This window comes from Acanthisitta chloris, unplaced genomic scaffold (genome assembly GCF_000695815.1).
Source record: "Acanthisitta chloris isolate BGI_N310 unplaced genomic scaffold, ASM69581v1 scaffold34456, whole genome shotgun sequence".
Taxonomy (NCBI): domain Eukaryota; kingdom Metazoa; phylum Chordata; class Aves; order Passeriformes; family Acanthisittidae; genus Acanthisitta; species Acanthisitta chloris.
In genome coordinates, this window is record NW_008677071.1 from 23,646 (window position 1) to 40,309 (window position 16,664).

The 16,664-nt window shown below is 42.8% G+C and overlaps 1 protein-coding gene across 1 annotated transcript in view; it reads right to left on the bottom strand.

The window, feature by feature from the left end:
* The window catches only part of CMIP (c-Maf inducing protein), a 34,313-nt gene extending 22,579 nt beyond the window's left edge, over positions 1-11,734 (bottom strand). The window contains exons 1-8 of the mRNA XM_009076372.1: positions 11,720-11,734; positions 10,835-10,996; positions 9,836-9,877; positions 7,103-7,165; positions 5,567-5,647; positions 2,305-2,408; positions 1,640-1,744; positions 387-740 (exon numbers count right to left, since the gene is read on the bottom strand). Of these exons, the coding sequence (XP_009074620.1) occupies positions 387-740; positions 1,640-1,744; positions 2,305-2,408; positions 5,567-5,647; positions 7,103-7,165; positions 9,836-9,877; positions 10,835-10,996; positions 11,720-11,734 (926 nt within the window). The remainder of the gene's footprint in view (positions 1-386; positions 741-1,639; positions 1,745-2,304; positions 2,409-5,566; positions 5,648-7,102; positions 7,166-9,835; positions 9,878-10,834; positions 10,997-11,719) is intronic.
* Between the last annotated feature and the right edge of the window lie 4,930 nt (positions 11,735-16,664).

Here is a 16,664-nt window from a genome sequence, read left to right on the forward strand (position 1 = left end):
CTAGCACATCACAGGCATTGAGCCTAGCAGAGACCTGCCTTTTCTCACTCTGTCTCGGGCAATCCCAAGAGCCCTGGAGGAGACAAATGGAGTTATTTATTTATTTCTGGTGGGCAAGAACAAAAACAGAAACCACTGGCAGCAACATCCCGTCTTCTGTAAAATGCCTGAGGCTCACTGTACAAATAAGCTTTCCATTTTCATCTTCCTAACACTATTTTTAGAACATATTGGCAGTGCCAGATGTCTCTTTCAAAGGCTGGACTCTCTAGAGCTGGAGTTAGATTTATAACCATGAGCTTGCTCACCACAGATGTGGAAGACAACAGGCCTGTGGGAAAAGCCCCCCCATTGTTAAGATGACACTGTTCAAAATAGTTACTCACAGCATCTTGAGTATTTCAACATAGCAGCCCAGGATCCTGTCTGCCTGGGCACTCAGCTCAATGCTCATGGTGCTGCAGGTCGGGCTGACCATCAAGCAGTCAATCAGGTTGGGCTCGCTGTCATTGCCAACGGTGGCTGTCATCTTCTGGTTAGCCGTGTTGTTGCGCTCCACCTCCACGTGGATCTCATTTGAAGTGACAATAACTGGTTTGAGACGGGATTCAGTCAAGGTGGCCTCTTGAGAGACCAGGTCAGGACTCGTGTGAAGAAGGCGGAGGGGGAGATTAGGCTTTCGGTCACACTGCTGCTGGCAGCCATTCCGAATTTCCTTCAGGCTTGGCGAGTTGTCTCGACTGCATTTTAAAAATAAACAAATCATTTCAATAGACAGACATACCAGCAGAGAGCAGGAGAGAGAGTTCAACACTGAGAAGCCAAGAGTTTTTGCCATTTCCCACTGCATTTCACCCCAGCCCACAGGATGGCTTTCTCCTGTGTAATCGGATTACTGAAATCAATTAAAAACATTAAAAGGCTCCAATAGGACTGTTCTGCAGCCCCTATTCTGTGAAGATTTGAGCTTTTCATTACACTAATTGACACGCCAGTTTAGTATAAAGGTGAACTTTCCCATGCAAGTTGTGCAAAGCTGTAACAGAATCCATGCCCAAGTATGTATCTGGCTACAGTACATGCCCAGACATTTGTCTGCAGCCCTCGTGTCTGGAATTTGTGTTGGACACTAAGCAGCCCCTGTCCGTGCTCTACCATGAGGAAAGTCAGATAGGCATAAACAAACAGGAAACATAGCAGAGGGGAACCCTCAGTGTGTACTGGAAACTGGCTCGTGCATCAAGGACTGCAGCGTCTATTTTGTGGTAAGTCAGGAATCAAATTTTCCACAATAATGGAAACAGCACTGTGAAATCATCTCAGGTTCAAAGCTGTAGATACACAGGGATTTGCACACAGTCCCTTCTTCAAGGTCTTACCCTTCCCTTTGCTCACTCCCTTTGGTGAGTACCAGTGAATGAGGTCCAGCTTGTTTCAGGCTTTTGAGCACACAGAGTGTAACAAATACAAACACTTACGTGATGTGATGGACCAGAACACCCCCATGTAACACCAGCAATGAGCAGGTGAGAACTAAGACATGCACTCACAGACCCACACCCATGCTCACACCAATCCTATTTACCAGTGTCATGGGTTTGGAAGTGAGTAACGTGGTCAACTGGGAATTCATACTGACCTGTTGATAAATTCCTCATAACACGAATAAATGGCTGCTAAGCAGACAGCTACAAGATTTGGCAGGACCCTGGGATGTGGGCATTGTCCCGTTGGACCATGCATGCTGAAAAAAAACCCAAGATGACATCATTGCAAGGAACATTTCTGTAGGCAAAACCAGTCAGACACCCCAAGGTGTCAAGACACCCTTGGGGCATCTTCAGAAGGGCCATAACAGAGAGATATTTTAACCCTGAAAATCCCTACCAATGGCCCTATTTATGAACAAGGCTAAGCTGCAGTATCAGTTTAATTGATGTGGTATCCCTACAGTGTCCCCCCCCAAATCTCACACATGACTGAGCATTATGAGGTCTAAAGTTAATTTGAATCATTCTGTAGAGGCTTTGAGTCTAATTGTGTAAGAATGCACACACAGAAAAGTCCATTTGCTTCCAGTGTGCTACCAGGCAGAAAACCCCAGCCATATTTGAGAATTAGGTTTGTAAAAAAGAGATTTTTAGCAATATTGTCTGATGGACTCAATTTATTTGCTGTTTGCCAGTACCAAGAAGCAGCAGCTACTCTGAACAGCCAGAAAAGGGATAAGCAGGGCTGGGAGAAGTAACACCCTGAAGCATGTACACAGGACTGGAAATATGCCATAAATTAAATGCAACCAACCTATGAATAAACTTCTTCACCACCTCCATTCCAGCATTCAGCTCGTTCAAAGACAGAATATACTCCTGAGTAAAGAGCCGCAACCGAGGGCACTTCCCAAAATCCTGTCCAAAAAGGAGAGACTCAGTGAAGATGGTGAATGCACGTCCAGACTGTGGGTTTTCAAAAGAAATGAACTCAAACACAATGGAATTCACTTTGTTATGATGCTGACAACTTCAGGAGCACAGTATTGCTGCATGCTGAAGTAATGTTCTTCCCACTAATAATGACATCCTAAATGTTTAATGAAACAACAAAAAAATCCTATCTGCACTTACATTTCTGTTGTACACTTCACTTTAGACCTTGATTTTGAAATATATTCTGTGTTGGTTTGCATTTTGTTTCCACTCACAACTGCAGATTTTTAGAAATAAAACTCAGAAATAGTATTATAGTTCCATGTTTGGCATTGTATCTATTCTGGTTTTAGAGAAAATCCTTTTGACATGCAATCAATAACCAATCAAGTACAAAACTAGAGATCAGTTTTTCCTCCAGGCATTTTACTTCACCTACAAGGTGAATTTGACAGGTGAGCTCAACAGTCGCTTTCCTTAAATCCTGCAGTCAGAAAGGCACCTGCTAACTGAAATCCTGCATCTCCTCACATCACCTGCTATTTTTAGATGTGAAAGGAGTAAATTTTGCTGTCTGGAGAGTGTTATCCCACAGCACAGTTCTTCACATTTACACAGGTGTAACCTTATTACACAGGTGCTGCAGAATACAGAGCTAAACTCCCAAGCAGTGAACAAGGTCCACTGAGGACAAACAAGCCATCCCAGTCATCCCTCCAGTAGCTGCCTGTGGAAGAAGAGTCATCCTGAAAAAAATACATGGCAACTGAAGTTTTAAAGAAATGCCACAAATAGTAATGAACTGGCTGGCAGTGCTCTGTAAAAGGGATGATGAACTCCCAGAGCACTGAAACCTTCTGTTAACTCGGTTTGGTTTAAGGCACTTCTATAGCACAATCTGTGTTAACATTTCATAAGTTTTACAGCTAGAGAAAATTACCACAACCATGAAAATTAGCCTAGGCTGAAGCATCATTCTGCTAGTACTGAATGGCTACCTGGTAACTTCACCCAGCAAAGGGACTATGGGTGATTCCACACTTGCTATTACAATTAAAATCATTAAACTTCTAACAACTCTTCCTGGCAGGTCCAAGGGCATGAGATCATGTGTGCTGCATTTAACATTTGATTAATTTCAAGAACATGCCTTTTGCAGCTGCAATTTGCTTATGAAAGTCAGAATCAAAGTTCAAGAGATCATGAAGAGGATGTCATTGCTGACCTCTGTAAAATAACTCTCTAAATATAACACGATGCCCTGTCAGCATACAGAGTACAGAACAATACACACTATCAATATTGTTTGCTAAAAGAGAAAAAAAGGATAGTGCTTATAGTCAAACATTTGAGCTGAGGCTACAAACAGCTGAAATCCAAAGGTTTGGGAGGTTGTTGAGCACTCCCTAGACAACTCAGAGTACAACACCCTCCTGTCCTGCACATAACTGTTAGTATCAGCAAGGCAAAAAGCTCTCCTTGTTCCTTTGAGATTTCAAAATGATAGATAAAGGAGATACTTTTTCACTATTTTATAGGTAGGAAATTGTGGAACAAAACTTGCTGGGAATTTTCAAAGGCCACAGAGCAAATTAGAGGCAAAGGTGGGAAGAGGCAGCTCAGTCTCCTGCCCTAAGGATGCTGAACTGCACGAAGCCTCCTGAGGTGATGGAGTTTACTGCCAACAATACTGTCCCCCTAAAGAGCAACTTTATTTACATACACACACACACACACTCTAAAGGTCTATTCAGTACAGAAGTCCCTGGAGAGTGGTAAAGTGCCCAAATCCACTCCAATTAATACATGACACCATAAATTCTCCGACTACACGCTGCGGTACAGACATGTTGATTTTCAATCTGCAAACCTTAAGTATGGTAAATATCCCCAATTCTCTGAAGCTAACCAAATACAAGCATTACACTATGCATTAAGATTTTATTTGAGACCCCTCAAGAGGTCTGGATGCTTTAAAAAAATCAGTCTGGAATCCAAGAATAACATTTACAGAATATTTCATTGAACAGTACAGAATATTCAAAAATGTTTACATGTCTGCAGAGTGCAGGCACAGAGCCAGGAATATGACCTTTTTGCCATCCTGGGCTTTCTACCTAGTTCTGTAAACTCAGGGAGTTAAGTAATATTATAGTAAAAATAAGAAATATGAACTGTTTTCTACTGGGTTCATGCTATACAGAGCACGACAGTGGATGGTCTCAAAAATTATATCAGTCAGTGAAAAGAAGTTGATTATAAAGTTACAGAGGTTCATCCTCGAGATCACAGCCAAGTCAACTGACTTAAATATTTAATTTTGTTCATTTGTTACTCTTTGCCACAGCATTGTGAAGTAAGACTTCTTTATGTAACTTAAAAACCATGGCAGGAAACTTAATATGCCACAAAGGATTGGAGAGCTGGTAAATACCCCAGACCTCTCTCAGGAAAGGAAAATGAATCATGTAAGAATATCTTCAGAGTTGGGGGGGAGAAATCTGGGTGGAGAGAGCAAAGCTGGCAGGGCAGTCACCCAGCATTTATTTCAATCACTAACAAGGAATGAGAAGAGAGAAAGTCTGGGTGGGACCAGAAATAAAATGACACAGTACACAATTTCTGCAATGAGAAGGAGGAATAATAGTAGAAAAGCATAAGGAAATTCAAGAAACCTAGATAAGAACTCACTGGACATGAGTCTAAAGAAAAATGGAAACCCAAAGAGCTGGGGGTGTCTTAAAGAAAAGATGTTGAGGGTCTCAGCTCAAAATCAACAAAGTCCTCAGTCTGATTTTATAATTTAATTGATTGTAAACCATTAACTGTGAGAATGGAGTAAACAAGGAGCCAGGAGTCAGGTGGGAGAGAGCTGGAGCTGCATATGCTGGCACTGCTGCCAAAAGAAATGTCCCTCAAAACAATGCTTTGCTCAGATGCTTTTGAAAATCCCACTGAATGCTTATTAGTTCTGCACTCACAAAGCAACACACTGTGACATGCAGCATTCACAGTTTGGGGTGGCTAGATTTAGATATCACAGTCATTTGGTCATTATAGGAACAGCAGCTGCTAATTACAAAAAGGATCACAGTAAAACTCCTCCAGACTGACCAAGTTCCTGTAAAACATTCACTCACCATGTTGTGTTTGAGAATCCTCTGTACCACTGGTGTGAACACTTCGATCACAACCATGGACCGTGGGCGCTCTCGGCAGTGCTGTAATGAGCAACAAGGCACTTTGTGAGCTGCAGGAATCATGAAGATGGGTCTCCTCTGGCTTCACACACCATGCATGCATTATCTCAAGACTCAGAAGATCCAAGGGCTAGATTCATCTTTTCTGGGGTTAGGGCACTCCTAACACTGCACTTTCCTATGGATTTTTCTGGCATCTCATAGAAGATTACCATGGGACCTCACGAACTACACCAGTTTCCTTCCCTACTGCCTGTTCTTCCCAAAGATTGGAGCATTTTTTGGACTTACGCCCCTTTTGTCAAATTGGTTGAAGCTTGCCAACAGTTTTAAAAGGAAAGGGGTTGGAGACAAGAAGATACATACACACAAGCAGTGTCATGGCACAAACCTCCATTCCTTGGGATCCAGGCTAAAAAACTGTGGTGCATCTTGGAGGGTACCAAGAACCCACTCTCCCATCACAAAATAAAACATACAACCATATCAGTCAGAGTAATTTGAGTCAGAAGAACCTTTGGAGCTCACTTGGTACAACCTGCTACTCAAGGCAGGGTCAATTTTATAAATAAATTCACCTTCTCATTAGCCTTGTCCACTTCAGTTCTGAAAAGCCCATAACCTGTTTTCCCTCCTGCAAATATACACATCCCATCCCATGCATTTACAGACAATTAGGTGCCTATCTCTGATGGAGACCAAAGGCAAAAAATGCACAAAAACAACAGGAAAAAAATGCCCTGAGTCTGAGGCTAGATATAATCCTGAGAGTGGCTTATAAAATTGCATAGTCAGAGGAGTTTCTGAAACTTAATTTCTGTAGGAAGAAGCTTCTGATGAAGAGCTCTGGATGGGAATTACAAGCAGCATCCAGAATATCTGACAAATGCAGACCCAGTCATCAGTAAGCAAATTTAAGCTGACTTGAAAATGAAACACAAACAGAGGAAAAGCAGTTCTTTCCTACAGGAAAAGTGGCACTTTCAAATCCAGAAGGTCTGCAATCCAAAGTACTCAAAAGTTTATGGAAAGGATGCAAAATACAGCCCAAGCATGGATTTACCAGAAAAGAGGAAGGGTCCTTATGATCTTCCCACTGCCATTACCCCATGACATAACACCATTAGGGCTGAGTTACACATCACATTACCTCATCTGAACACAGTGGCTCCAATGATTTCTGCATTAGCTAAACAGAAGATGCAGTAGGTCACCCCCTGTACCCAGACTGAGGTATGTGAGTCTGAAGATATTAACTCTCACACAGTATCAGGACCAACCAGTCCGATGTACTAAGCACAGGTTCTATTTTTCATAATGATGCTGTTAACTATTCCAATATCAGTGGTTGCTGACCAAAAACTGCAGTTGATTAGGGCAGGTAAGGATTTAAAGGGAAAAAAACCAAACAACCACCCCCTCAAACTACATTCACATACAACTAAGAGATTTCAGGAAGTAAAGGTGATTTGATACCTTGCAGAAGAATTCACAGAGGTCAGGAGGAGGATGGTTGTTTTCCAGCAAAGGTGCAATTGCCTTTCAAAAGAAAGAGAAAAAGAGAGAAAATTTCAATTACAGGACTGCAACCGGAGTAAGCATATTGCAGGGAAGTATTTTTCTTGGAGGGGAAAAAGCTTACTTTTAGAAAAAGACAAAATAGAGAAATTAGAGGTAGGCTATGGTTTTATTTTACAAGTAAGCTTGAGCACACCTCAGCTATGAATCCTCTGGAAAACTTTACTTTCAACTATATCAGTGTAAGTAACATAAAACACAGCAAAGGAGTGCAATTTTTATCATGGTTTAAATGAAAACAGGAGCAGACCAATTGCTTTAGGATGCAATAAAGCAAGGATGAATCTGTCGCACTGCTACAGTTAGAACTCTTTAAAAGACAAAACTGGAAACCACCACACACACACACACACACACACACTTTATGGAGGAGTTTGAGCTCTTTTTTTGAGAGACACAGCTCACTAAAAGTAACCTAGCACTGTTCTTACCTGAGAGGACCCTATTCATCAAAACCAAGCATCTAGCTTTGTCAAAGTTGAGATCCATTCCTTCCTTGTTGCTACCAAACCAATGTGCTTAGTCTGGGTAAATACATTAGAGGCCGTACCTGCCACTGAGGGTGTAATGAACTTATGTTGTTGTTACTTCCTTTGTAAATTAGAAAATGGCACTAGAATAATGTATTCTTTGTATGTGATGGTGCCTTCAGGCTTTTCCAGTCTCCAGCTAAAGGGATTCCCAGTACCCATTTAAAAGAAGGACAGCAGCTAGGACATTTTGTATTAAGCAACTGAGTACCACATATTTTATCTGGATGGCATCTGGACCTTACTAAGGCAGCCTGCTTTGGTTTTTGCTCTCCCTCTTGTCTCCTTAAGGGTTTCAGCCCCATGAGTCTGCTTGCAATGGCTGTGTTTCACAACAGCCACTCTCACACACAAACAGGTCAAGATTAGTGTGGATTTTAACAAGGAAACCCAAGAACATTTGCAGAGTTCTGGTCTGGTTATGCATAAGAACTGAGAAGTTTCTGTTCATTATCATGTACCACCTTTCTGCAACTGTTCACTCCTCCTCTGGTGGTGGCAAAGCAACAGTGGACTGATGGAAAATGCAACACCATCCACTGAGACCTGAATATCCCTGCTCCCCATCCAACATCTGAGCTCAAGATCTTTCCTGAATCCATCTTTGGGAGTGTTTGCTATAGGAGCTGCCAAACCACATCAGAGACAGTCAAGCAGGTCATTGCTCTACTTCTACAGTCAGTGAGGAAGAGTGACAGCATGAAAGCACCTTTTCCATTATTTTTCTTATGAGTACTGTGGTCAAAAGCAGCTATGTGCTGCCCAGTTATGGCAACATGTGCTTCCCCATCCTGAGCAGGAAGGGATTGGTTGTAATATTGATCTGTTCCAGCACCACCTAGAGAAGGAAAGCTGGTTCCATGTGCATGGCAAACCACTGTGTACTTTTCACATACTACATAAATACACAGTGTTAGCAATACTTTCCAAGAATAGCCCAGTTATCTGGGTAATGGCAGTGAGCTCTGAATGCCCAGAAGCTGCCAGATCCTTAATGGTTTGGGCACAATCTACACAAGGGCAGGACTTGAACTTAAGAGGCCATCACTCAGAACAGCACGCTGAAAGGACCTTTGAAGGCCACCTGGTCCAACCTCCCTGCTCACAGCAGGGCCCCCTTATATCTTTTGTGAAAAAATCCTTCCCCCAGAACAACCAGTTGTAACTGGGGGCCTGAATTATCCTTGGCACTCAAGTAAAATGAAAGCTATAGCAGATATCAGAGAAAAGTAAATGCCACTTCAGAAACTTATCTCAGAGTCTATTCCAGCTAAAACGGTATCATAAGGAGCAGTTAAACAGAATTCACACCTACTGGCAGCTACCTGCCACCCTGTCATTTTGCAGAGTCACAGAGATGTGATACAATCTGGTGGTGGTGAGGTTCTTGATTAGGTTACTGAGAAAATCTCTTGGAAACTGCCAGAGAATTAAATTAAATTACAGTGATAGGGAACCAAGTTCCATCTCTCTGATAAATCATTAAAACTGTATTTTGTTCCACAAGGGACAGAGCTGCCATTTGATTCACTTATTTCTATGTCTAAATAAATGTGACCTACAGCAAAGAAAAAAGATGGAGAGGATATTTTTACAAATCAAGTAAGCAGGGGGTAAAACTGTAGTGACACTTATACATATCCACACTTACAACAACAACCAGTTGCTCACATACCATCAGCAATGGAAACATTCTGTATGTGGTAGCATTAGTCCCTCAGGAAACTACTAAGCCTAAGGATTTTATAGGGCACATCTGGAAATAATGGTTTTCAACTATCTGAACTACATATATAGATATGAACATTGCATTGTGCAGCCTAGAGGCCATTTGGGGAGACACTTAACCCTCAACATGCTGTGCTGTTTTATATAAGCTGAGGAGGAAACTTTATTGTTACTCATCTAAGAAACAATGAAAGAGGAAGGGCAAACCCACACTAAAATTAGTAGAACAAATGGGTTTGATCCTGCCTAAGTTCACCAGCATTGGTGGAAATGCTTTCATGTTTGCCCTACTTCACCGGGGCAGAGATGAGCACTAACAGAAGTGATATCAAACAATACAGATTTGTTCTCAGATATTTTCACAGATACTCACCACAATTATGCTCTCGTGGTCTTGAGTGGTTAAGTTGTTGTTCTGAAAGAGTTGAGCAGAAAAAAAATGAGTGAACAAAGAGTACTCTGAGTTGACACATGAGTACACACAGTCCTGTTAGCTACCACTAGACACAAACAGGAAGGTTCAATTGCTTGTTATCTGAATAAAATTCAACAAATGAAAATCATTCTCCTAAAGAAGGTGCTATACTGTCTGCTATTAAATTGACTGGAAGTCACCTGTGCGACCACCCATGCAGAAGAGTTTGCTTTGGGCTTTTTCAGCAGCAAGATCCATCCAGAGGTTACCAAGTTGTGAGTTGCTAAGATTTTTGACTACTGCGAGAAAAACAGCAAAATTTTTTTCTTATATCAAATCTCTGCACATCAGAACTAAGACATGAAAAATCTGCTTGGCATTACATTTCCTGTCCATGAAAAGTTAACTGTTTTAAACATGTTACAGAAGGAGGATAGATACCTCTGAAGAAGGAAAATATTTTTCTTTAACAGAATTAGTAATAATAAAATAGCTTCACAATTCATTTATTGGTGTGTGTGTGTGTATATATATTGGCACAAGAATTATCAGTCATGGAAGCAATGCCAATGCAATACAAGTCAAGAGAAGTTTTATCCTTGACTTGAAATTAGACATGAATTAGACCCATTATAAATTTACCATGAATAATTAAAACAAAAAAATAAAACAAAACCAACAAAAAATTCCAAAAATAAACCTCAAAAAACCCAAACCCAACAGCCAACCAAATTCAAGAGAAATGTGCTTTGCTTTGTTTCTAGAAATCTAACATGGGTAAAATTTTCCTCCTCCCCAGCAAATACAGATTCTACTCAAGTCAGCAGAAGTCATGAGCAGAGTCCCAGGCAGAACTTTGACAGCCCAAGTTAAAACAAAATGCATCCACAAACTTCTAACGATTTGTCTCTCATCTAAATGTGACAGTGTCTTGCAGGAGCCCTGCTGAGGCTATACCTCTGAGAGCAGCTTGGAGACAATCTCCAGTGGTGCTTGGTGAATGGAGTCATCCTGCAGTGGAGACGTCAGCGCCATGTCCACCAGCGTCCGGATCTCCTTCAGCACCACCTCCCAGCGGCTGGGGTTACTGAGCACCTTCTTGTACTTGTAAATCTTTTTCTGCAAGAAACAGGAGAGGATCACATTGACATAAACCCCTTCACTGGAGTTGTGCTGCCTGTATGCAACTTTGCATTTTGAGTTTTGCCTTTTCTGGTTGCTGAAAGGTTATACTTAAAACATTTAAATGGACAAGAAAACACTGTATGTCTAAATCAATTTCTTCTGTGGAAGCAGTGAAAAAATGTGACTCCTTTTATTTTAAAGCATTTTTTTTAACTCCAGAGCATCTTTCTTTTCATCATCTCTTTTGCAAACACCTTATTCCTCAGGCTAATAACAGATACCAGCTACTGCAGTTTCCAAAGCTGTAGGTTCTTTTAAGGCAGTCATTAAGAAAGGGGGAGAGAGAGAGAGGCCATCAAAACATCACCCTACAGATACTTTATTCTACACTGCTAATTGGTGAATTCACCTCCAGAATTAATTAAAACCAATTTCATCAAAGCAAAAAATTCCAGTAGACCCACAAGCTTTTTTCTCCGTCTTGAAGGATCCTGAAAAGTCATGCTGCCACTCTCCAGTCGTAGCAGAAAACAACTTGTAAAGTGTCCAAATCTTCCACGCAATAGCATTTCCACTCTCAAGAACAGCATTCCTGACTGCCTAACCCCATCTGCCCCAGCCCTCTGCACACCCCTGTGCTACTGCTGGCAGAGCCCAACCTACTTCACCCACTGCCCCATCCACAGACCAGCTGGGTAAGTAAAGGACAACTCTTACCTCCTCATCAGCCATGTTGCACAACTGACTGGAACAGAGGCTGCTTAGTATTATAAATAGTATTCTCTAGAGAAAATTCACCCTCCCAAATTCCCAGAGGTGGCTTGATGGCACTCCAGAAGTTCAAGGAAACGATGACGAACGTTACGATGCCACTCCCCAAAACAACGCCAAGGGCACACTAGAACCAGGAGGGTTTTTGCCAAGGCAGGCAGTGTGCAGGCAGCGCTGGGAAGGAGCTCAGCACTGAGGGACAGCAACTCCCAGGACCTCCACGTTGTGTTTTGTTCACGGGCCCTTCCGCTCCTCTCCCCTCGTGAGCCTGGTCCTCTGGTCACAGGGATGTCAAGCAGTCTGGACACACCCTCAGGTTTATTAAACAGCACAGTCTGGGTTTGCATGAAAACAGCAGCGCTTTGCACTAAAAACGGATCTTACATTCCTCGGCAGCATTTCCAGGAAAATCCCAAAAACTGCCCATGTTGTGCAGTTTGCAGATTCAGCTGCACTTTCTGGGCTATACAGCACTGCAATAAAAGCAGAGGGCTTTGCGAAGGGTCGGTCTGCTTTGTTTTGTTTGGAAGTTTTGCGGCTACACAGCACTTCCCCCTCCATCGGCCCAGGGCAGCCCCAGCAGGAACCATCTGACCAGGCTGGCTCTCTGCTTATCAGCCATTTCCTTCCCACCGTGGAGCAGATCTAATGCTCAAGAGCAAACAGTCACCTCTGTACCCTATCCAAAACGGTAGAGAAGAGAACAATGCAGAAAAATACAGATTTCAGATGCCTTGGGTTTGTCAGTGTTGTTGGAGGGGGGAGAGGAGGGTGGCACTAGGCTGACATGTAAAGGCTGATAAAGCAATCCAATTATCTTTTTAATTAAATTCATGCAAGTACAAAAGCACATTGGCAGTGCAGTTCACACTTCCAGTGCATTTTATGCCACTGAAAAGCTAAAGGAACATAAAAACATGCTGCAGATATTATCAAATATGTCTGGGATTTCAGAACTTAGCAAAAATCTTTGTACTTCTGAGCTCCTTGGAGCAGAGACCATCCAACAGTGGTTTTAAGCTCCCAGCACTATTCCTACCTTCGTCACAGATTTCTTGGACTCTTTAGGAAACTTGAATCATGGAGTTTAATTTCTCTTATTCACAGAGCATCTTTGTTTAGGGTCTTTTTGTTAGACCCACCCCAGCACCAAATAAAGTCTAAACCTCAAAGACAACCAGACAGCTTTGTAACTTGAAACAACTCCTTTCGGACTAATCAAGGACACTAAACCAAGCTGGCTCAACAGATACATTTTCCATGCTGACATTTATTCCTTAGCCCTGTACTGTGAAGAAGTCAAAGCAGAATTGAAAGCTGACAAAAAGTGTGGACGGGGTGAGAAGAGCTAGTCCACTGGGTTATTGCACCCCTGGCTGCTCTGGGCTGCCCCTTACTTGGGCAAGTTACCACTCGATTTCGGAGCAGCTCCTTCAGCCTCAGGGACAGCTGCTGAAGGAAACTCTCTTGCCCAACAGGACGCTGCTCAGACAACTCCACCACAAATATCTTTCTTCCGCTGTCAAATCCACTCTTGCTTGGGGTGAGGGAGGAGCAAGGGAGTTTTCCTTTCCCTTTTAGAGATGTCCATTAAAAGTTAAAATTCTGCTGATGCTGACGTACATATGAGGAAAGACAGCAGGAGCTGCACTGCCTGCCACGCAAGGGAGACCTACCCAAGCTGCTGCGCAGAGCAGGCAGACTGTGGCTCGAAGGGAGCATCAGGGGACAGCTACCTCTGCAGACACACCGAGCCTGCCGCGAGCACAAAATCCAAACTTATCAAGTCTCTGCTTCAGGTTTCCAGCACAAAGGACTGTGCCACACTGACAGACTGAGCTGCAATCTGCAGACAACATTAAAGGAGTCTTGAATGATGGTGGGAAAGCAGCAGAAAATAAATAAATAAATAGAACAGCCATCCCCAAGAGGGTTGAACTCTGCTGTCCTGAACCTTTGCCCATGGTTACGCTGCTGTTTTTCTCAGCAGAATGCTTTTCACTGTTGAGCGCCTTGCTGAAAGCCTCAATTAAAGCTTGAAACCTATCAGTCGGTTACAGAAGCAATTTGCTGTGTATCAGCAAGCACTTAGCCAACACTGAGCCATCTGCTCCATTCTACCTGTGCTGACTCCAGAGCAAGGAGCAACAATCACTCACGAGCTTAAAAACAAAGCTGCCTGGTAAAGACCTGTATCAGAGAACAGGCATGTCAACATGGGCGAGGAGCTCGTTCCCTCTGGATGTAGGTGTAAAAGATGCCTTCAGTTGCTGAAAATATTCACACAACATTTATCATTATTAGCACACACAAGAAAAATACTGGGGTGGGAATCCAGTTTCACTGGGATTTCACGGAAAGCAGCAGCTCCTGTGACAATTTATGTGAGTGAAAATAGCACATGCCAACTTGGAATTTGACCCCTCCTAGTTACTGACCAGCCAGAACCACACAGACAGTGTCATTCCAAAATCTTGCAATGCCGACTTTAAATATAAAACCACTGAATTTAATAAGTACCCAGAAGAAGCAGCACGAGCAGTAAGTGACACTGACAGGGCATCCTTCATTCTCAAATCACTCTAATTAATTAAGTCTTGCAGAAACTCAAAGACCTAAGTCTCAATCCTCTTTTAGAGGAGAAAGAATTGAACTCCACATGTGAAAAATTACTTTTCCAGAGTTATTAAGCTAGTGAATGTGACAAAAATCTATAAGCAGTGGGTTTTACTATCAGTGCTCAAAAAAGCCTCTGAACACTGCTGTGAACAGAAAAGTTCAGAAGAGCCTAGGAAACCTTTAGCTTTTCTAAGTAAGATCTTCATATGTTTTTCGATCCCATAATGGCCTCATCCTGTAGCCCTCGCTCATATGCCACTTTCTTGGACAAAAATGATAATACTGATGTAGTCAACAGCTAAGAAAAATGGACTCTAATGCACAAAATCGGTCAGCATGGAACATTTGCCTTGTTCAGCCCTAGCAAGACCTTTCACATTAGGAACATCTTAAAGCAGCCAGCACACCTGATCCAAAAAGGGAAAAATGTAGTTAGCCTCCTTGATGACAAAATTTCATCCCCTGCTTTGCTACTGCTGGCCAGGGAACATTCTGTACTCTTGGGAACCTGTCTCCCCATCAGCAAATACTATCTTTGTTACATAAAAAAGAATTAATTGCCAACCCTGATGGAGAAGAGCCTGTTCCATTCTAGCTCTCTGCTCTTCAGCCCCTCACCGCGCACCGGCACGCAACTGATCGGTTCTCTACGGGAGAAGCTGGAGCCACTGCAGGAACGGGCGCTGCCTTTGAGGGCTGAGTATGCCAGCAATTGTTTATTTCTTGCTGAGCAACGAGGGCAGTTCCAGCATGAGGGAAAAGGTCAAGCTCCCGCACGGAGGTCCTCCCCAGCTCACTGCGGGGATGGCTGACACAAGCTAGTGTTACACTTCAATGTTGACAGTGCTTATGTAAAATGGAGGTGCCTCTCACTAGATGCAAATATACAGAGGGAAAAACAACACGGGAAAGTAGACAGAGGAATGGTTTTCTCCACTGCAACAGAACATTTTGTTAAAACACTGCGTAACAAGGAACAGGAAGAGTTGATAGCGATGTCCAACTCACATGCTTGGCCTGTCCTACAAAGCCCAGGTGCACCATGTATTCTGGAGCACCACCTGCTGGCATTTTGTCTGCTCACTCTGCATGAAAACATAAAGGGCATGGCATCCCTGCAACTCAGCTAGGTCCCGATCCTGCTTTTAATACCAGCAGGTACCACTTCATGGTATTCTGAAAAATATGTAAGGTTAACTTGTTGCTAACAGAAGTTCCCCTGATTGGCAGAGATGGGCTTAAATCACCAGCTGGATCCACTCAAAGCCTTTGGGACTAAGTTCCTACCTGTAACATTTACAGATATGAAGAAAAAAAGTAACTTACCTGAAAAGACTAAGTCTATAAAATGTCCCATTCCAGGCAAAGGGCTGGGACCAGGATTAGATAATCAAAACTTTTCCAAATCAGAGGCTTCCAACTGCTCATGCTGCAGTAATCAAACTTTTCATGACCTTCTCAAAGTTCTGTACAGAAAGACTACTGTGCTGCTCTCCAAAATAGATGCAAAACAGCAGCAGCAAACTTTTGCACTCTACCCTGTTTTCAGGTCAAGGCATTTTCTGCATTCTTCATTCTACCCAGTGCAAAATGCTGAAGTGCATCAACTTCTCTGCTTCAGTTGCTTCTCTGAATACAATCGTCTTGGCCAAGGCTCACTTGCCCACAAGCTCCTTGCTACAGGTCAGAGAACTGGAGGGAAATATTATAAGCCAGGCAGTTCTGATTCTCACTCAGTTAAGGGCTAAATAACACTTCATTTTTTGCCAATATATATACAAAAAAATCCTGGCAAAATCACCATTATTTATTACACTGAGACTGGCACCCATGAATCTATGCCCTGAACAAATATATCAACGGGCAGTCTCTGCCCTGAGCAGCTCAGTCTTGATGATTAAAAGCAAGAAGGAGAGAAAGAGCAAGAAAACCAAGGTGATTTCCTTGAGGTCATATGGCAAACCAGGACCAGAGCAGAACTGAGGTCTTCTGATTCTCAGGCCTCCAAGGCAATTGCTAGATCATGACACTCCTAAGCAAAAGCACTGCTGGCATGCACTGCACCTGCAGCAAGTTGAATGTTGATACCCTGTTGCTATGCTTCCTTATCACAACATCCTCCACCAACCCTTTTTTCAGTCTACGCTCATTCACCTCTTTTTTTCCACCAGTGCCTACCACCTTGCTCCAGATCTCACTAGCCCAGGCAAGAACCCCCAGATGCTTAGGTCAGTGCTGTTCCAAAGCTGACAGAGTTCAATGAGTTCAGCAG